Source organism: Vicia villosa, linkage group LG7 (assembly GCF_029867415.1).
Source record: "Vicia villosa cultivar HV-30 ecotype Madison, WI linkage group LG7, Vvil1.0, whole genome shotgun sequence".
In the NCBI taxonomy this organism is placed as follows: Eukaryota; Viridiplantae; Streptophyta; class Magnoliopsida; order Fabales; family Fabaceae; genus Vicia; species Vicia villosa.
In genome coordinates, this window is record NC_081186.1 from 84,915,193 (window position 1) to 84,935,513 (window position 20,321).

Sequence of the window (20,321 nt, forward strand, 5' to 3'; positions counted from 1 at the left end):
AGGTAAATGGCACTTATGCACGCCAGAAAATTAAATCTAAATAACAACCACAAAGAGAAGAAACCTCCTTAAGTTGGTTGAGAAGATCTGTCAAAGAACAGGGTCAATATAAAGGAGGGCAGAGCCATTCATTTCATAAATTCGTTGAATTTAAAAAATGAAAATTTGCTTTATAACCTTAGTAGATGTTCTAACTTCTGAAAATCATTTATTTTGCCTAAAGAATTGTTTATCATATTCGAATTTCAATAAGTGCAAACAATTTTTGTGTTTGAACTAATTCATATAAAACAAAAACCAGCTTTAAGTAGAGCTCCACAAATAGACAATGGAAATGATCTTCCAAATTAATCAGTCTTAAGACCAAATATCAAATTTTCCAAAAAAAAAAAGCATGACTAGTTTCTTTTTATAGAAAATATCCTCAAATTACAATGAGTGTGTTGGGGCCAATGTAGTCAAGATCGAGATCTGGGTTGTAGGATTGTAAGATCTTACGATCTTTTATTGTCTTTTAGTGCTAAGATCTTGCAAAAATCTTTTTTGTGTGCTTTTGTAGTCAAGAACGAGATCTTTTAAGTAAGATCGTAAAAATCATAGATCTAGGCCTGTTTTGTTGGGCTTTCTAACCGGGTCATATTTTCTAAGTGAACCCAGTTTTTTTTGTCTTACTTAAAGTTCTGCCTTCCTAACCCTAATATTAAGAAACACAAAACAGCTGCAGCTTTTTTTATCCTTTTAAGCTACTTATTTTGAACTTGATCTTTTGAGCTTATTAAATTAGGGGTTGATGGTTATGAATTATTAATTTATAGGTTATCTTGTTCATGTATTATAAGTTTCATGTTTTTGTCTATGTGAATTTACCATTTTGCCCTTTAGTAAGATCTTAAATGCCGATCTACGATCCTGCTTTTACGATCTTTCACTGGCCGTCCAATCTTACTTAAGATCCCGTGTTTGACTACCTTGGTTGGGGCAGTGCATATAAAGGAAAGCACTAGTTTTAAGTGTACCACCATTTTTATATAACCATCAAACTCAAACAAAATGCTCATTACACAGAGAAAGAGAGAGAGGGGAAAAGGGGATTAATCTCCCGAAAGCTTAAAATAAGTGATGCTTCATATTGCAAAACATCAAGAAAAAGGATTTGTTGGAACAACAAACTTTTATTAGACAAGTTAAAATCCAGAAGCCACTTTAATTCCTTATTTTAATTACAATTTACAAATTTTAATCAAGATACTGCATTAAATTTTCTTTTAATAACCTAAAAGCCATCTCTCTAAACCCAAATCTCCAATTTTACAACATATAGTTACACTTCCCAACAAATCAATGTTGTCCATGGCAGTCCAGGTCGGAGAGACAAAATCCCCCCATGCCGAACGCTTTGTGGCGCCGTTATAGCAGATTATGGGGTTATTGGCCGATATTTGGAATTGCAGGAAACCCAAAAACCACCACTTATATCCGCCATAGCACCGCAATTGCAAATATTGGATAACACTGAACAAATTAATTGTCCAAACACTATATGTACATCAAGTTGGAAAACATTTTGACTTTTTATCACCTTTTCCATCTCTCACAATCAAATCAGCAGATATAAATGATGTATTTTTATTTGGCATGGAAACATGATATTGGATTATTAAAGTTCAAATAACTTCAACAGGGTTTCAAAGAAACCTGAATATGCTGGACATGCCAATTTATAGAAACAATAAGTATTACAACCAAAAGTGACAAGAAAACATAGCACATTTCACAGTAGTCTAATTCACAAAATCTCAAATCTTAATCTACCAAATAATGCAAGAATAGCAAAAATAGAAAAGCAAATTTAGATCCAAAAATGCTGACTAAACTGCATTAATTAATAGCACATTACAATAATCTCTTGTCATAAAAATGTCATATATCTATAAGCCCTAAGCAATTTGCTTTGGATCTAAAAGCCAAAATAAACTTTGCAACAATTTCAATTTCAGCATAATACAAGATAAAACGTTGAACAAACCTCATATACTAGAAAACTCCACCGGATCACAGATCTCGCCGTCTACACGCGTCCAACAACCGGAGCAGCGGCCGAGGCAGCGCCGCCAAGGAACGACAAGAATCCCGAACTATTCACCTCTTGATCATCAAGAAACAAATCTTCCGGCACACGAAACGCACCGTGCGCACACACGATCGCCAATCCAACCATAAGCGCAGAGATCAACAACGATCCAACGCTAGTGAGAAACACGACGAAGATAGTAAGAACAACGAGAATCCCTAGGGTTTCACGATCGGCGAATGTCCGGCCGAAGAGAACTAGCGGCTGATCTGAAGGACGGAACAGGTAGAGAAACGACCACGACGCGAGGAGTCCGAGAAGAACCAGAAGCGAAAACGGATGCGTGATTAGCGAAATCGCGAGCGCGAAGACGATTAGGGTTAGGTAATTGACACGGAAGTATGTGAAATTCTTGCGGATCCGTGAATACGCTTCGGCTAGGGTTTCAGGCCGTGAGATTGAGGAACGGTCGACGAGTTCGTACCACGGGCGGCGCTGGGAGAAGGCTTGGCGGAGGGAGGAGGAGATGCGAGATATGAAGGCGCGGAAGGCGGGAGTGGCGATGGGAGGTTGAGATTGGGAGGAGGTGTTGGTGGTGTTTATGTTAGATTGGGAAGTGGAAACGGGGAGTGTCGGTGGAGAGGACATGGTGGCGCGTGAATCTCCGTTGCCGCGCGTGACTATGGGTGGTACCGATAGAGAGAGAGGCAATGGAGATTCGTGCGTGGTTGGGTTTGTGGTTTGTGAGAGGAAATTATTTGAAGTTGTAAAGTTTATAATAGGTTCAAAAATAACGTGGCTTAGATTGGATGGTATGATTCTATTTACAGAATGTAAAGATGTTTGAAATAATAATAGAATAAGCTAATAAGTGTTAGTGTATCATAATTGATTTGAATTTAAGCCACCAATTTTGCCTTTTATTTTTGCATCAAGTTTTTTTTTTTTTTTTTACAATCAAAAACTCAATTCATTTCATTATTATTATATAATAAAGATTCAATACAAGGAGGATTCGTGTAAAATAAACTACGCCTAGTCCAAGAATCGGCTGCTTTTGCTAACGTATGAGCAACGGAATTCGCTTGGCGTTTTACAAACTTTACCTCAAAGTTAAGAAAAGAGAGCAACAAAGACTTAATAGAAGAGATAATGAAACTAAACTCAGAAATACCATTGTGGTTGGACCGAATAGCATTAGTCACGTTTTGGGAATCACTCTCGAAGATAACATGATCCAAACCCAAATCAATAGCGTTAAGCATAGCTTCCTTGAGCGCCAAAGCCTCCATATCCAGAATTGGAGAAATACCAACGTCCCATGCTGCACCTACAATCACAAACGAGCCCAAGCTATTCCTCACACACCAGCCCCAATTCGAGGTCCCACGGAGATTGTTGAAACCCGCATCCACATTACATTTAACCATTCCGAACGGAGGTGGAATCCAAGATGTATTAGTCACCTGAACATGAACCCGATGATCACTCTCTTGAACCATATGCCATTCCTGCCAACCAGTTAGAGCATGCAACCCAAGTTTGGAATAATTCTCACTCTCATTTTTGCATCAAGTTTTAAATATACTATAATATGTTGATTAATTTCTCATATTACTTTAGGTTTAATCCTAGCCTGTATATGATAAAATAAACAATTGAGGCCAAATTTCTTTCATGGATGAGTATAATACACACTTATATGTTATGAATGTGTGTAGTTATGGTATTTGAAATTTTAATATCATCTCTACTGATCTTCATGACTTAAAAATGAAGATGGCTAGTGTCTTTGTTAACGAGTTTGATGATATTTTTATTGCTTAATTTGTGTATCTAATCCATCTCATATGTAAACAATGATTTGATCTTGAGTTTGGAATCTTAAATTATTTGAAAATATTTGTCATTTTGTTTGGATCATGATGCATGAGAAGTTACCTATCAATTATACACGAGTAAATCATCACATGTCAACATATGTCTCTTGTTATACATGTGGTGCAGCTAATGAAACCATCTTACACACTCTTAGAGATTGCCTTAAAGCCATGCAAGTTTGAAACACTTTCAGTTTTCCATCTCACATTCATTTTTATGAGGATGATGTTTATAATTGAATGAAAATTAACGTGGTTGTCAATCATGACCCTTTATTTCTCATTTCTTGTTAGATGATTTGGAAATCTTGTAACGAAGAATCCTTCAAAGACAACATTTAATTCTTAGCCAAATAACCCTTTATTTCTCATATTCTTAGCCAAATAACTACTTTTTAAAACTCTACCAAACATACATTTGTGTTTCTAGTAAGATATTAGCCTCTAGACTTGTGTCTTGGCACACCCTCCTTAGAGAATGTGATAAAGATCAATGTAGATGGTAATTCCATTGGTAATCCAGGGTCATCCGACTTTGGTGGTCTTTTAAAAATCATGGTTTCAAAAATATGATTTGCGAGTTTAATTCTCAAACGACTCTGAAGTTTATTTCAAAGGGTGTGTCTTCTTCTCATCATTATGCGCCTCTGGTGGATTATATTCAATCACTTATTTATAAAAAGTAGCAGTTTTTCCTTTTTCATACCTTATGATGCATATTATTTTTTTTTAATGATACATATTATTTCGTCACGTTAAGCAACACTAGTCTATGATAGTTATTCTCGCACATAGAGTTATCGATCCAACAAATCAGAAATTGGGTTTTATGCATGTTAAAAAATTTCCCACATGAAAAACAATTCTAGTGTCAATCACAAGTGGGTGTCAATTAAACAATTGTGTAAATAAATAATTGGAGTTTAGGAAACATAACAGATGGTAGACCTATGTGGTAAGAAATTTTAATTTTTCTTATAAACATTTTGATTTTAGTTAAAAACTTACTATTAGCAACTACTGAAGGTTCAAAGAAACACAAGAAATTAGGGGGTTAAATTGGATTTCAAGATTAAAACTTTTTTTCACCCGAAAACACAAACAACAAAGCTTATAACAAAAATAGAGACACAAGTATTGTTATTCTGATTCGCTGTTAACGAAGCTACCTCTAGTCCACACGTCAAAGTGATTTTTCCTTCTCGATAAGGACATAATCCACTAATCAAAGATTTGATTACAACCTCGATGATAACCTGTCAAAGACTTCTTGAGAATCCTAACTATATCCTAGTCTCTCAAGAAATTTAATAAATGTTAAATACAAAGTTTGTGTTTACCATATTGCTTTTATATAAGCAGATAGACACATTATAAAACAAATTATACACTTAAGAAAATGTGTATTAAAGTGCTAAGTGTTTCTCTTTATTTTCTCTTTCTCTTTGCGTGAATCACTTCATGGTTTTTCTCTTCTCATTCGTCTGCTTTTCCAAGCTTCCAAGTCCTCTTTATATAGATAATGAAATATATTCATTTGAGGGCAAAATTGGAATATTCTCAGTTTTACAACTTAATGGAGATGCTTGCAGCAAATAATGGGTGTGAGGATGAAACTAGTGGAAACAATATTGGTATAATAGTACAATCCTTTTTCCATATTTTTAGAGTAGTGGAAAGAATATTTGAATTTGTACTAGTTGTGCTTTTGCCACGTATTCTTCTTTTAGAAATATTATTTATTTAATTATTTATTTAGGTTAAATTTAACTCATAGAGATTTAAATTAAAATTAAAATCAAGTTCTTTTAGTGAAACTGTTTTAGATAAGCAAATCTTAACTGAATCTCCACCATATCAAGGCGTGATTATTGCCTAAATCCAATGAAAAAAGCCCAACTATTGATTTCTATATAGAGAGACTCATTTCATGCCTAGAAGACAACGAACTTGAATGATAATTTGTGTTTTAGGCCGAGTCTTTGTTTATGTTAATTATACACCACGCTATTGCTTCATTCATAAGGCGTAGTTGCTAGTTTGTTTTGTTGGGTTGTAATTCAAGATTCATCATTGTGTTTATTGAAGTTGATCACTTGAGATTAGTGATTGAGAGAAAGTGGTAGGGGTTCTAATATTTAGAGGGAGTCCTAAATAGAAAGACACTAGCTAGGTAGAATTAAGAATATGGACATTGAACAAGGGGCTTGTTCATCTAAGACACGTTGTACTAATTTTATAGAAGTGTGGATTTCTTTTCTTGAGTTGGATGTCCCCTAAATGTAGGCGTGGTTTACATTGAAGAACTGAGAATCATATTGCAAACATCACGACGAAAGAAATGCAAGTCGAAGTGTTCAAAAAGTTAATATCTACGATGAATGTTGATAACTTAGACACAATAAATTAGGGATGTGTTAAGAGTAATTCATAGTGTCGAAGCATGTTGTTGTCGAATCACCTAGTATTGTCGAAACGTCGAAGTAGTGTACCTCGACATGGATTTTCAACTTAGGCTTAAATTGTTTGTCTTAGCATAATTACGTATTTTGTAGTTTGCTTAAGGAGAAATCAAACTCAAAATCTATAAATAGAGAGTAACTTTATTATTGTTGTAGTGTGTGATTTACTTGTAGTTGCAAAAGAATAAAAAATCACTGTTTTGAGGGTAGAGAGAAACTCTGCATAAACTCTACTTCTTCTTTCCCTATTTTTGTTAAAACCGTAATTTCTTTTCTTCCCCAATTCATATTTTCTTTTCTTCTTTCATTATCGATTGTGCAACTTAATCATCTTGCAATTAAGGTTGGTTGATTCACTCGAGTGAAGAGTGAAGAGCAAGAGGCGAAATTCGATCGGTTGATTGAATCTTATTCATCAAGATTAATTCAAAATTCTTCATAATTTAGTGTAATTCTAACATATTTATGGCTCCTCACGTTTATCTTTTGTTCAAAATTGAAATTTTCAAATAACGAGAGATTTCTAATTCATACACGAAACACGTCTATGAGATATATTCTTGTCAGTGAAATTTAACTATCAACTCAAACATAAACTCAACATCTCAAATCAAAATATAATTTGATTGTTGATAAATCCATTATTTATATAAACTATGTTTCAACTTTTGTTTGCTTTATTTTATTTCATATAAACTTTATTTCAAAGATTGTTATTGAATATATTCTTAAACAATTCACTCAAATACTTTTATTTTTAATATTATTTTTATTAGTTATTCTTAATTAAAAAACAATTTAAAGATAATCTAGTTCAATTTTAAATATTTTTAAGGTGTGTAAGATAACTCAACTCATATACATACAAAATATAAATTTAGACTCCTACTTTGCAATCATTTGTAAAACAAAACCACCTTGAATGTAAACCATTCAAAGAATATGAATATCAAAACATAAGGCCACCCTCTCATTTTTCTTCTATCAATTTCATTACCTTTAAACCTTTCTCTCTCTCAACCTTACATCTTTTACTGCTTCTAGGAAAAAAAACACTAAAAAGAAAGAGAGAAAAAAAACACACATGAAAGTAATCTTTTAATTCCTTCAAAATTGTTCCCATACATTGATCTATATGAATTTTGAATCAGGAACCTATAAATTTCTGTGCCAAAATCCTCGCAATTATGATAATTATGATATCTGGCACTCTGCCAACCCTCTTCATAACCCACGTTCTCTTTTCTTACTTCAATATTCTTTGCTTTCCATTGTTTCTCAATTTATCTTCCTTTGTATCCAACCTCTTGGTCAATCATCCATTGTAGCTCAGATTCTTGTAAGCTTTCTCTACTCTAAACATGTTTTATTCTTCCATATAATATTAATATTGGAGGAAATATACAATTTATTTCTTTGAAATTGTATGTGTTTAAATATTATGTAACATCGACACCTCTAACATGTATCTGAATCGGTGTGTTGGTATTTTATAGTTGATGAACAACAATTATTATTACAAGGAAAATTACACTCTCTCCTGGAGTTTTTTAAAATGACACTAACACCCTCTCTAATTCTAAAATATACATTAACCTCATCTAAATTTATATGTACCAACAGAAATATTTTAGTGACAGAAAAAAATCGTAGGTACATGTCATTTATACCTATAACTTTTACCTGCCACTAAAAAATTGAGGAGGGTGTCGTTGCCATTAAAACATTGAGAGTGTCATTATCATTTTAATAGACTTCAGAAGAGAGGTTAGTGTATTTTTAAAACTACAGAGAGTTTCAGTAAATTTCTCATTATTATTATTATTATTATTATTATTATTATTATTATTATTATTATTATTATTATTATTATTATTATTATTATTATGATATAATAACAAATGTTGCATGGGAACAGACTGGAGTATTACTTGGGCCATCATTTCTTGGACACAAAAAGTTATTGATATCAAATGCATTGTTTCCTCCAAAAGGCTCAATGGTAATTGAAACAACAGCAGCATTTGGAGCAATGTTCTTCTTCTTCATAATAGGTGTAAGGATGGATCCTGCTATATTATGGAAGACTGAAAAAAAGGCCATGATAATGAGTGCTTCTGTATTCTTGTTCACATTAATAATTCCAAGCAGTTTATCCTATTTGCTGACTCATACTGTTGCCATGGACAAAAGCCTTTCCAAATCTCTTCCATTTATAGCTCTTTCCCAATCCTTTACTGCTTTTACGGCCATCACAATCGTCCTCAATGAGCTAAAGATTCTAAACACAGACATCGGCCGATTAGCCATGTCGATCTCAATGTTTGCTGACATTATTGGATTCTCATTGGCAGTAATTTTCTTTTCAGTAATTCAAAACAAAACTGGTAGTTTTGTTAACTACATACGCATCTTTTCATCTTTAGCTGCACTCGTTCTTTCGATTATCTTTGTAATGAGACCGATGCTTATAGCGGTCTCTAAGAAACTAAAAAGCGAAAAGCATGTTAGTGAATGGTTCTTTGTTTGTATCATGATCTTTGTTCTTATTGCTGGATTTCTTAGTGAAAGTATTGGACAACATTATGTTATGGGACCATTGCTTTTAGGAATTGCTTTACCAGAAGGGCCACCTATAGGAACAAGTTTGATTGCTAAAATAGAGGCGTTTACTTACGCGTTCTTTTATCCGATTTACCTTACGATTTCTGGAATGAAAACTAATATCTTCAAAATTGATTACAAGTCTATGTGGATTGTGTGTTTCCTTGTGGTTTTTTCTGTTGCGGTGAAAATTGGAGCTGTTATGTTTTCGGGATACTACACTAAAGTACCTATGAAAGAATGTTTCGTGATCGGACTGATTCTGAATACACGGGGCGCGGCAGAACTTCTTGTTTATAATCTATGGAGGGGATCCAAGGTACAAAATCATTCTTATATTTCAGTTCAACACTCATTTTTTTCTCCATTGATATATGTGAATTTGTTTTTTTTTTGTTTGTATGACAGTTAATATCGGAACAAGAGTTTTCTTTGGTAGTGTTTTCTGTCATCGCGGTGAATGCTATCATAATACCGCTTATAAAAATCTTGTATGATCCTTCAAAACAATATCATCCTATAATAAGAAGCTCGATTCAACATACAACAGGAGATTTGGATGTTCTTCGAATCATGGTTTGCGTTTACAGGAACGAAAACATCCCAACAATGATGAACCTATTGGAAGTATCTCACGCCAGTGAAGAAAGCAATGTTAGAGTGATAGCTCTTATTCTAGTAGAGCTTTTAGGAACATCAAGACCACTTCTTGTCGCGCATCAACCGCACGATATCCTACGGTGCACCTCGTCGAAATCAACACAAGTCAATCATGCATTTTACCAATATATAGAACACAACAAAGGGTATGCAACAGTTGAATTGTTTACTTCAGTCTCGAATCTCGAAACCACGAATGATGATGTTTGTCGTATAGCAATCGACAGAATTGCCAACATTTTGATTCTTCCTTTCCATAAGCAATGGGAGATTGATGGAAGTGTTGAAGTAACAAACAAATCAATTCAATACATGAACATTAAAGTTCTCAACACGGCGCCATGTTCTGTCGGAATCCTAGTTGATAGAAGTGCAAACCATGCCAAACAACTGTTTTCAAATCCTACAGCACCATTAACATACCAAGTCGGCGTGTTCTTCATTGGAGGTCCAGATGATATAGAAGCACTAGCCTATAGTTCAAGAATGTGCAGGCATGAAAACGTGAAAGTTACGGTTGTTCGGTTTCTAGAATATGGATTGGAAAATTCTATAGAAAAGAGGCGCGAGGGCGATATGATTGGCGAATATCGAAACTTAAATAGGGGAAACCGTAGGTTTAAGACTGTTGACGAAGTTATAAAAGACGGAATAGAAATGTCGAAAAGAATTAAAAAACGGATAGACTCTTTTGATTTGGTTATGGTAGGAAAGGAACATGCAGAATCAGCTTTGCTTCAAGGGTATGAGGAATGGAGTGAGTGTCCTGAATTAGGAGTCATTGGAGACATGCTTTCTTCTCCGGATTTCGAAACAAAGACTTCTATTTTGATTGTGCAACAACAGAGAATTATTCGAAGAAAGTTATCTAAAATGACACATGAAAAAGAAAAAGATTACCTTTTACATTCTCATGCATTTGATATGCAAATAAGAATAGATGAAAAAAAGTAGTGAATTAATAAATGTTTGTGCTCTCTTTTAGTTTATTTTGTTGTTTGATTCTTCCATGCTTGTTAAGTATTTCTTGCACGCACGTAATGGCTAGCTATGAAAATACAAAAATAGGAGCATCTTTGGTTTGCAACATGGTCTAAAATGCAGTTTTCAAATATGAATCAATTTCTGCATCCAAATAATGATCAATGATCATGAATCACAATCACAGCGACAATTACATTATCTCTTAAAGATATAGAATCTAATCTACCATGGTTAATCACTTGCTACATTAACTAGTCAGTAGTGTAGAGTGCAGCATGAAAATTGGAATGTCAATGAGATCAAATTTCTCTTATGTGCCTAGCAAACACCATCAACTACCTAGTTTTTCAACATTCCCTGAAGTATCTTAAAACTAGAGAAACAAAATGATTCTTGTAATTGTGGTAAGTAAAATATAGGATACCGTGCTTACAGTAAGACGCGCAAGAGAGCTTCCTCAGTTCTAATTTGTATAAAGGATTGATCTCTCTAAGTCCGTGTGGCTGAGGGAGTTATAGGCTTAACCCTTTCGCCAAGGAAACCGGTTCCAAGGTTTATATGCTCGGTCAGATAGTAGGAATAGGAGGAACTTAACAGGGGATGCAATTATCTTCCCAGACTAGTGGTGACTCCATTTATCTCTCTCAAAATGTACACGTCCTTCTGTGATTCAGGGTTGAGACATGTTGTGCCACACCAAAAGAACCATGAGACTGAGGCGTATTGGATTGGACCAGACCGGACCATATCACAAGATTGTCACGTGATCTCAAGCTCTAGAGAGGGAAGACAAGCCGACTTGTCAACTAAGCCACAATATACATGTATTTTAGGTCTGCCTCCTCTAAATGTCTGTTTTGTCGTGTAGTATTAATATAATTTTCTTTTACACTTCTAGGTTTTAAAAGTGTTATGCCCGCGTACGTGTCCTGTCTCGTGTTCATATTTTGTGGGATGAGCTAAAACTTTAGATCCGCATCTTTAACTATGCATCTCGTCCTTTTTTTTTTGGATTTTTTTGAATCGATTATAAACGAAACTGGGATATCCGTTTGTCATCCCTAACTCTTATATTATATATTTATTTTTTTTGTCAAATTAAATATTTTGAAAATGGTTTCAAAATAAAAACCTTTATATGAATGAAGAAATTGGAAACAAAATTAATAAGGGAAAAATGTGGTAAAAATTGAAAAGGAGAGAAAGTAAAGATAAGGGAAATTGAAATACTTTTTAAATTGCCAGGTAGGTGAAAGTTAATAAAAGTGAGAGGGAAGAAAAACATGTTCCCTTTGTTATATATTATTTACTATAAGTCCTTATTTACACTTTTCCCATATTAAAAAATATAATTATTATTGTAATCTATGAAAGATTTTATAAAATAATTGTTCATTAATTTTAAAAATCAAGGTTATGTTTAGATTAATAAAAATATAATGGAGACAATGGAATATAGATTTTATTCTATTATTATGTATTTTTTTTTATAATTTGATGGAGTTGAATATAACAAATTAACCCATTCCGTTGCATTCGATATAACCCGCGGCATTTCTTTGTATTTTACATGTCATCAACTTAAAAAAAGTTATTAATTAAATCAATTTAATTATTATTAATATTGGTTTTATCATTTCAGTTTATATTTTTAATATGTCTGTATTACTAGCGTTTTTTTTTTTGGGAAAAGCTAACATGTGCCCCAAGGGCACAAGATAATTAGATATTTATAGAAAAAAATTCTTGGAACGCGTGTATTCAATATATCGAAACTTTAAATATGACTTTATTGCATTTAATTACATTTAATTTTTTCTAATTATAATATCCTTAACATGTGCTTAGCATGACCCTTTTTTTTTTATATTAGAAGATTGCAAATTGTCATGGAAAAAATTAATGATAACGTTTTCCAAAAAACACAGGGAATAAGATGGTGGTTGTTATGTATTTTCAACTGAATGATATTTTTTTACCAGCTTTTCAGTCATATTAGCTCGGAACCTGACTTATAGTAGGTCCCAGCATGATTCTTCTTTCCTTTTCCCTTTTATTGCAGTACAGACTATAGAAAGTTACAATTGATTCATTTTCTTATCTACTATTAGCCAATCATGTCAAGTTCACGGTCTCTGAAAATTGGCATAGTTGGATTCGGTTCATTTGGCCAGTTTCTGGCTAAGACTATGATCAAACAAGGTCACACTCTAACTGCAACTTCTCGAACTGATTACACTCATTCATGCCTCCAATTGGGTATTCAATTCTTCAGGTAAAACTTCATTTTTTTTCTTAATAAGGAAATTAAATTTCAGTACCATATTATGTCGACTTAACACTATGTTGCAGGGATGTTAGAACATTCATTGAGGCAAACAACGATGTCATACTCATATGTACATCCATTCTGTCTTTTTCAAAGGTTCTTAGTTCTTTGCCACTTTCTTGTCTTAGGCGACCAAAAACACTCTTTGTTGATGTTCTTTCTGTCAAAGAGCACCCAAGAGACCTTTTATTACGGGTACAATTTGTTTATTTATTTATATTTGTCTTTGGTTAGAACCTATGAAATGAAACACAGAATCGACACTAACACAAGACATGGAAACTCTGGGACACTGATAATGTCAAAAACATATGAAGGTAGTAATCCTCCAGCCCATGTTTCCATAACAGGTACTGCCAGAGGAGTCGGATATACTCTGCACGCATCCAATGTTTGGACCAGAAAGTGGAAAGGACGGGTGGAAAGATCTCACTTTCATGTATGATAAAGTTAGAATACGTGATGAAGATACCTGCTCTAATCTCCTCCATGTTTTTGTTAGTGAGGTAAGTTAATTCTTTAGTCATTTGTCATCAACTCATCATCAATCACCAAGTCTTTCCAACTATTTGTACAGACAATGAAATAGTAAAAGTATGGACTTAGTTTTCACCCAACAATACTTAGAATCAGCATTAGTATATTCTAAAAAATTTAATACAGAAGAGAAATCATAACTCAAAACAACTGATAGTAAAGTGACACAAGGGTATAGTCATAAATTTTATAGCTTTAGCAGGAGGCTCTACCCATATCACAATTTACAAATCAATCTTTTTTAACTCAACTCAATCCAGCAGCAAGTTTTTAACAGACTCTTCAAGCTTCAACATTAGGAAACTGCAGCTTGCATTCCAAATGAAACACTTATCCTAGGTGATTAATTATTCCACGCTACTTTGTTTGAACAGGATTGTAGGATGCTACAAATGTCCTGTGAGGAGCATGATAAAATAGCTGCAAAGAGCCAGTTTATCACACACACAGTAGGCAGGTAAGCTGCATTCTGAACCTCAAATCAAACATATACTGATATACATAACCAGTAGGTAAAATGTTGGGCTTCTCTTTTGGCAGGACATTGGCAGAAATGAATATTGAGTCTACACCTATTGACACAAAGGGCTTTCAGACACTTATTCAACTGGTACACCTTCAATCATTTTGTTTTCAAACTTTTCCTGTTCTTCATCCAAAAGCTTTCTTAGTTACGCATGACACAGTGAGTATATGATTAATTGACACACCACAACTTAATTGCAGAAGGATACCACCATGAGAGATAGTTTTGATCTTTATAGTGGATTATTTATATGTAACAGATTCGCTCATCAAGAGGTAGGGAACTGTCTCATTCATTTTATTGAAATATTAAAACAAGTATACGAAGATAGACTCATGGTTTGTGTCAAATATACAGCTGGAAAATCTCCAACATGCCTTGCACAAAGTTAAAGAGACGCTGATTCAAAGGAAGAGTGAGGAGCTGAGTCCAAAACAAGACTGAATGTTGATGCTTAATAATCTTGTTGACCTTGTTCATTCATTAAATACGTTTCATCATTTTCTTCTATTAGGCATCGAGCAAAATATCTATGGTATTTTCAAAATCAACAATTACTGGAAATTATGTTTAATAATGAGAGCATCTTTCATATCTTGTGCAAATATCTCCAAGCATGTTTGAACACATACTTGGGGCACAAAAAGGACTCGGGCAAGCAGGCAAACTCAGAAACCAGAGTACTTTTTTTCTTTGCCTGCATCTTCTTATAAATGATAACAAAACTTGAAATAGTTAATACAATATAGCTTATGCAACTAGTATACCATATATGGCCAAATGCCAATTTAGCCAAATATATTTGCAAAGATCAATATTTCTGAATCTACTGTTAAAAGAATTTGCCTATATGCTTATATGTTATTTGCTGCAAAATACAAAGAATAAATGGCGTATAACGAATCATCAACAATAGGAAAGGCTGGCTCACTCGATAGTGTTGAATGATGGTAAGACAGCAATAAGAGGGTCTCCATAACCAACAGCCTCTGAAAACAGTAAGCAGAAAAAACACTAAGAAATTCTTCAAAACTGTGTATGTCGTCAGACTTAAAAAGAAGTGAATGTTCAATCAATGGATGTTGAATTGAACCCCTCATCACGAAGTTTCAAGTTAATGTTCCTGCCAAGTGAGCTAAGCTCACAAAATTGGTAAGACTATAAAAATCCTTTCTATTATACATATACTTGAAACCTAGCATTTCAACAAACCATTTTTCTCCAGTCTTGGTCAATGATTTTTGCCACACTTAATTACTGGAAGCATACTTGTACTACTCTTATTTGAGAAGAGCCATACTACTTCAATCCTAAATATATTTTAGTAGAAGTTACAAACATTATACCTCCATCCTGAAAGAGTATCTTCAACACTTCTCCAGCCACATCTGACTGCAAGATTTGAAAGGAAAAAAAGAAGTCAGGAGCAGTACATAGGAAGGATGAACAGTTACAAAAATTGACAAAGATCACCTTTGCAGGAAGCGAAGTGCCAAACTGATCCAAATAGCCTATAACTTGTCCATCTTTGATTATATCACCCTGTGGATTTCAAAATTGAAAACAGGAAATTGAGTTTATGCAAAATTACGAAAAACCTGGCATACATTTTCAGGATACAACATAAATTACCTTGGTAAAAATATACAGGTCAACCTGTATGAGAGTTCCCAAGATAAAATATCTAATTTACATTTTCATAGATAATTTTACATAAAATTGCCTATTTGTTAAAAGTTAAAACAATTGGGATTCTGACCCAGTTATGTATTATGGATAATAGACACAGGAACATGTCAAATACCTCTTTACACATAGGACGTAGCTGCTTCCCTTTCACAGTTCTACCTCTTCGAAATGAACCAACCTAGAAACAGAGAGGGAGAGAGGAGAAAAATAGTGATTGCAGACTCTACTTAGCTCAAGTCCAAGATGGTAACTAGGTGAAAGCAAAACTCAACGTATATATTCATATATGGCATACCGTAGGAGATGCTACCAAGACATAAATTTTGGTGTCATATGCCTCCAATGCAGCCAACTTTGGTGACTTATCAAGGGAGTCATTTACAAATGGATTGGTTGTTCCTGGAGATGGTTTAGGTGGTGGGGTTGAAGTTGTTGATTCAACTATGAGTTTAGTTGGAACAGCCAGTGGAGTAGTTGGTGAAATGTTGGAAATTGGAGCATCTGCTACTCCAATGCTTCGCTTCATATGCATCTCAAACTCTCCAACCTATTATCATAACAAAAATCAATTAGTTATTTACAAGATCCCATATACAAAAACCAAAAGAAATGTGTCTTTGGAGAAACCGATAAAGATGCAAAGTTAGATCTAAGTTGTTGCATACAATGCTATATCAAATGAAGGCCAGCAATATCTGTGCTATATACATGTGAGCCAACAACATCTTAAAAATTCAATTAGATTGCATGTTTTCATATCAAATGAAGGGTAATCTAATATCAGAGGTTGAAAGGTTGAAGAAGGCAAAAAAATAATATAGGTCAAACAATTAAAAAAGGATTTAGATTTTTATATGAATTGTCTTTAACCATCTTATATATATATATATATATATATATATATATATATATATATATATATATATATATATATATATATATATATATATATATATATATATATATATATATATATATATATATATATATATATATATATATATATATATATATATATATATATATATATATATATATATATATATATATATATATATATATATATATATATATATATATATAACCCTTGAGCATACTTTGCCCGTTGAGCTAGTTTTTGGGGCTGAGTTAAGCCTAAAATCTCAAATTTTAAGACTAATCAAATAAACACACAAAAAGGAAATGTGGAACTTTACCATGTCTCTAGTCTCAGGGTTATAAACATTCAATGAATTTCCACTTTATCCTATAATTATACTTAAAGTGTGTTTTTAATTTTATGAAACTAGAAAACAAGAGACTAGAAGGTCACCTTAAATTTGACTTCAGCAATTTCAGTCTCATCGCATATATCTGTTAGTAAAGCCTGATCATAAGCAAATCAGACCATGTCAGAGAGATAGGAGTTTGTAAGAATATAATAAAAAACACTATCATCATCAAACAGAAGTATTTTAATATGTAGGCAATATAACTTTTTCCTATAGATTGCTAAAAAATAGTGTCAATATGTTTGCAGAGGATTTTAAGATAAGCAGAAAAATAAGTTGATTTGGGGCATACTATTGCTAATTGCCACAGAAGTGTATCATTTTTCAATAATAAGCTACATGATGTTCCTAGTAAATTTAATAAAGAATAGATATAGACCTCAAATCCATTAGGAAATATAGCTGTTGGCAAAGGTTTTTTCTCCACTGATTCTTTTGTAACGCTATCCACAGAAGCTGCAACATTATAACATAATTATCAAATTGCATTAACATGTTACCACCAAAATGCATTTCTCAATTAGCAAAAATAATGCTCATCAGAAAATAAATAGAATTGTTGCCAAATTTTAAGCATACAAGTAAATATATAATTCCTTTGAAAGAAACAAAGAAACAACAAGAAATGAGACACATAGCTCTTACATTACAAGTCAACTTATTCACATACAAACTACGGACAATAACAGAAGTTAAGAATTTCAAATTCGATCAAGATAGTAATAGTTTGAGAAAATATAAACCTTGAATGTGTATAGAAATATAAAACTTTCTAGCAAATACTTTTATAGTGACATATGCAATGATAAATCTTATAACCATTGAAAAAGATAGAAATCAAATATTAATCAATAAAGAATAAGGCTTGTTAGTTGCCATAATCAACACAAAGCCGCATATAATAAATTATAGAATGTAATTACACAACCAGTTTCAGAATCAAAATAACCCACCCTCGGACTTGGTAGTTTGAATAGCTTCCGTTGGTTTCGAGCAAGACACTAGTGTTTTCTTCCTTTTGTTGTGAGAATCATTGTGCTTATCACTTATTGCCAAGCTCTGGATGAAAGTCCTTCTTTGAAAGTTCCATCCAACAATATTTTTTATGGGAATTACAACTGGTTTCTGAAGTGAGGATTGCATGTGGGACATAAAACCTGTGGCATTTGAAGTCAAAAAGTAACATTAAGCATCTGATTGCAATGGTTTTCAATATGATCACTAAGAATATGGTGATAACAATAATTAATACATGAATATCTTATTCGAATAAATTTTAAAAGTATCCCCATTTAAATGATATACAATTAGGCTCAACTAACTATCTTTCATGCTACAATGGAAAAGAAACAGCAAATATCATTTAGTAAGAAAAAAAAAGGGGTTTATAACTAGATATGATAAAAATCGGATATTTATAATGATCAAAGTTTTAAAAAATGTCCGTTACCGCAAAAAACGGCTGCGACAGTATGAGAAGGTGCATATACCGATACTATTATTCACCGTTTTTAAGATAAAAGACAAATTATTGTTAATTCACAATGTGACGCCCGCACTCAGCTTTACATTACCTGTACCGACAGAAATCGCGAAAAATCTTCACGGGACCATTAATCACCGTTTTTAAGATAAACAACAAATTATGGTTAATTCATACCGTGACGATCGCAATCAGCATTACAATACATGTACCAGACCGAAATTGCAAAAGACTTTAGACAACCTTGATAATGATATAACCATTACAATTTTAAAAACATATATGGATTAAATCTTTATCTAGATACAAATTTAACGTGCTTTCATATAGCACGAGGCTTCGCACAAATGTAACATTGCAAAAACGGAGTTGTGATCAAATTGCAAAAACTAAAAATAAATCAAAGATGAAAAACAAACAGCGAAATCAGAAAACACGGAAGCAAAGGTCACATTGCAATGAACAGAGGACAATAGAAAGAGCGAAAGAGAGGGATATACAGTGAGAAGATCGAATGACGGCGGAGAAATCCATGGAAGAAATGAGAGTTTGCAGAGAGAATGGGGAAAGTGTGAAGAGGTTATGTTATAGAGAAGAAATGAAATGCAAATGGTGAAGTTGTTAATAAATTCACGTGTTGTCGTTGTTGCGAAATGCTTTGAAATGTTCACATTCTCTCTTCACTTTCTAATTTTCTATGTTCCCTTTTCGCGATGCATCTATTAAACTTGTTTTTTTTTTTACAATTACTTAGAAACTTAAATGATTCATTCCATAACAAAATAAAAAAGAATGTACCGCTAAGCCTTTTTTAATGGCAAGATATATTAATATAATAGCTGATAATCACCTAAATATATCATAAATCATAAGAGATGTTTAGATGATTTCCAAGGATATAAATAAATAAACAAAAAGAAAACATCACAACAACATAATAATTAATAGCATACCAAAGAGAAAGACAAGTAAAGCATCCAAGCAGTTAGATTAGAGGACGATTTTTTTAAAATTTAAGTTAGATTTCGTATCTTCAGAACCAATATTAACATATCAGAATTCAAGAAGAGAATAATACAAATTACATAGCGCCTACTTCATACATCTTAATAAAAATGAATGCTCGATTCATTATAAATGTTAATAAAAATGAATGCTCGATTCATTATAAGTGGATAGGATTCTGAAGTCAATCAAAGTACGTGCATAAGTTCATCCTTATTTTACCTAAAAATTATTTTTAGACTCCAAAATTATTTTTTTCCTCCACCTCTTTCACAAATTTTATAACACCATTAAAGGTAACATCTTTATGGACTCTCTAAATAGTATAGACTACACTGTGCCATATCTTAATAAAATCACTCTTAAACTTGACCCTACCATCTAAAAAAAAAGGAAAGACTAAAAAGAAACATGTGATCGCTAGGAAAAACCACATGCCAACCTAATAACTGAAAATCCTATATTACAATAAAAAACTTAACTCACAAGTGACAAAAAGATGGGATAGGGACTCAACTAAATCTCACAGAAAAGACAAGAAGTCCATATAAGATCACTAATTACCCCTTTTAGCCAAGTTTAACTAGAAGGGAATTTGTCATGGAAAAGTTGATAGAGAAGACTTCCACTTTAGAAGGAGCTCAGTTGATCCAAATGAAGGAAATAATCAAGTTATCGGCATATGAGACATCGAGAAGCCAACAAATTGAACATGAAAGGCACTAGAAACACATAAAAAACCTTTTATATAATGCTTTCAAATCCATTTATATCTATCCTGAGAGAGAATAACACCTCAAAAGAAAGAGAATATTTTCAA

General features: G+C 33.0%; 4 protein-coding genes across 5 annotated transcripts; 2 read left to right on the forward strand and 2 right to left on the reverse strand.

The window, feature by feature from the left end:
* Positions 1–1,848: 1,848 nt before the first annotated feature.
* On the reverse strand, positions 1,849–2,863 carry LOC131621041 (PRA1 family protein B3-like). The gene has a single exon (XM_058892247.1). It carries the CDS (start codon positions 2,717–2,719, stop codon positions 2,069–2,071), a length of 651 nt encoding a protein of 216 aa, XP_058748230.1. The 5' UTR covers positions 2,720–2,863; the 3' UTR covers positions 1,849–2,068.
* A 4,582-nt stretch (positions 2,864–7,445) lies between these two features.
* Positions 7,446–10,643, forward strand: LOC131617654 (cation/H(+) antiporter 15-like). Its single transcript, XM_058888912.1, has 3 exons — positions 7,446–7,752; positions 8,332–9,336; positions 9,426–10,643. The coding sequence occupies exons 1-3, from the start codon at positions 7,549–7,551 to the stop codon at positions 10,629–10,631; spliced, it is 2,415 nt and encodes an 804-aa protein (XP_058744895.1). The 5' UTR covers positions 7,446–7,548; the 3' UTR covers positions 10,632–10,643.
* Positions 10,644–12,627: 1,984 nt separating this feature from the next.
* LOC131621044 (arogenate dehydrogenase 1, chloroplastic-like) lies at positions 12,628–14,645 on the forward strand. 2 transcript variants are annotated; one of them, XM_058892250.1, is made up of 7 exons: positions 12,628–12,936; positions 13,119–13,185; positions 13,341–13,496; positions 13,902–13,984; positions 14,068–14,137; positions 14,254–14,328; positions 14,411–14,645. In XM_058892250.1, the coding sequence occupies exons 1-7, from the start codon at positions 12,779–12,781 to the stop codon at positions 14,495–14,497; spliced, it is 696 nt and encodes a 231-aa protein (XP_058748233.1). In that variant the 5' UTR covers positions 12,628–12,778; the 3' UTR covers positions 14,498–14,645. The 2 variants fall into 2 exon arrangements, with proteins under 2 accessions (XP_058748233.1, XP_058748232.1); XM_058892249.1 differs by having other exon boundaries at positions 12,634–12,936; positions 13,014–13,185.
* LOC131621043 (uncharacterized) lies at positions 13,334–19,180 on the reverse strand. Its single transcript, XM_058892248.1, has 9 exons — positions 18,997–19,180; positions 17,967–18,170; positions 17,393–17,469; positions 17,055–17,108; positions 16,038–16,289; positions 15,858–15,920; positions 15,527–15,595; positions 15,400–15,445; positions 13,334–15,042 (listed from the first exon to the last, which is right to left on the reverse strand). Exons 1-9 carry the CDS (start codon positions 19,028–19,030, stop codon positions 14,981–14,983), a joined length of 861 nt encoding a protein of 286 aa, XP_058748231.1. The 5' UTR covers positions 19,031–19,180; the 3' UTR covers positions 13,334–14,980.
* Between the last annotated feature and the right edge of the window lie 1,141 nt (positions 19,181–20,321).

Excerpts from the sequence above, each read along its gene's own strand:
- LOC131621041 (XM_058892247.1), bottom strand. The coding sequence starts at position 2,719 with ATGTCCTCTCCACCGACACTCCCCGTTTCCACTTCCCAATCTAACATA.
- LOC131617654 (XM_058888912.1), top strand. The coding sequence starts at position 7,549 with ATGAATTTTGAATCAGGAACCTATAAATTTCTGTGCCAAAATCCTCGC. Across the intron at positions 7,753-8,331 it reads CCATTGTAGCTCAGATTCTT|ACTGGAGTATTACTTGGGCC; the intron begins GTAAGCTTTCTC and ends GCATGGGAACAG. Across the intron at positions 9,337-9,425 it reads ATCTATGGAGGGGATCCAAG|TTAATATCGGAACAAGAGTT; the intron begins GTACAAAATCAT and ends TTTGTATGACAG.
- LOC131621044 (XM_058892249.1), top strand. The coding sequence starts at position 12,779 with ATGTCAAGTTCACGGTCTCTGAAAATTGGCATAGTTGGATTCGGTTCA. Across the intron at positions 13,186-13,340 it reads CAAGAGACCTTTTATTACGG|GTACTGCCAGAGGAGTCGGA; the intron begins GTACAATTTGTT and ends TTTCCATAACAG. Across the intron at positions 14,329-14,410 it reads ACAGATTCGCTCATCAAGAG|CTGGAAAATCTCCAACATGC; the intron begins GTAGGGAACTGT and ends TCAAATATACAG.
- LOC131621043 (XM_058892248.1), bottom strand. The coding sequence starts at position 19,030 with ATGGATTTCTCCGCCGTCATTCGATCTTCTCACT. Across the intron at positions 17,470-17,966 it reads TCAAACTACCAAGTCCGAGG|CTTCTGTGGATAGCGTTACA; the intron begins GTGGGTTATTTT and ends ATAATGTTGCAG. Across the intron at positions 15,446-15,526 it reads GCACTTCGCTTCCTGCAAAG|TCAGATGTGGCTGGAGAAGT; the intron begins GTGATCTTTGTC and ends CAAATCTTGCAG.